Here is a 249-nt window from a genome sequence, read left to right as displayed (position 1 = left end):
ACCAGCCACTAGCACCAGCTTGTCAAGCTCTAGCCCATGCCCCTATTGGGGTCAGCACCCTTGGAAGAAGCTCAGCCCCTCGCTAGGGTCACAAGAGCCCCCTCTCCCCACACCCACCTTGATAATGTCTTCGTTGTTGGACTTGCACTCGACCATAGCCGAGACGTCCACAATGATGCCGCTCAGCTCAATGGCGATGACCTTCACGGGAATGGCCACTGTCCGCCCCGTCAGGATGGCCGTGTTGAT

At 58.2% G+C, this 249-nt stretch overlaps 1 protein-coding gene across 1 annotated transcript in view; it reads right to left on the bottom strand.

Moving 5' to 3' along the window:
• The window catches only part of TMEM132E (transmembrane protein 132E), a gene marked incomplete at its 5' end in the record, with an annotated part of 6,819 nt that extends 6,573 nt beyond the window's left edge, over positions 1-246 (bottom strand). Inside the window, one exon of the mRNA XM_009702613.1 lies at positions 118-246. Coding sequence (XP_009700915.1) covers positions 118-246 — 129 coding nt within the window. The remainder of the gene's footprint in view (positions 1-117) is intronic.
• Positions 247-249: the final 3 nt, after the last annotated feature.

Source organism: Cariama cristata, unplaced genomic scaffold (genome assembly GCF_000690535.1).
Source record: "Cariama cristata isolate BGI_N322 unplaced genomic scaffold, ASM69053v1 scaffold28616, whole genome shotgun sequence".
In the NCBI taxonomy this organism is placed as follows: domain Eukaryota; kingdom Metazoa; phylum Chordata; class Aves; order Cariamiformes; family Cariamidae; genus Cariama; species Cariama cristata.
The sequence above is the reverse complement of the archived record's forward strand: the minus strand, read 5'-3'. Positions and strand labels throughout refer to the sequence as shown.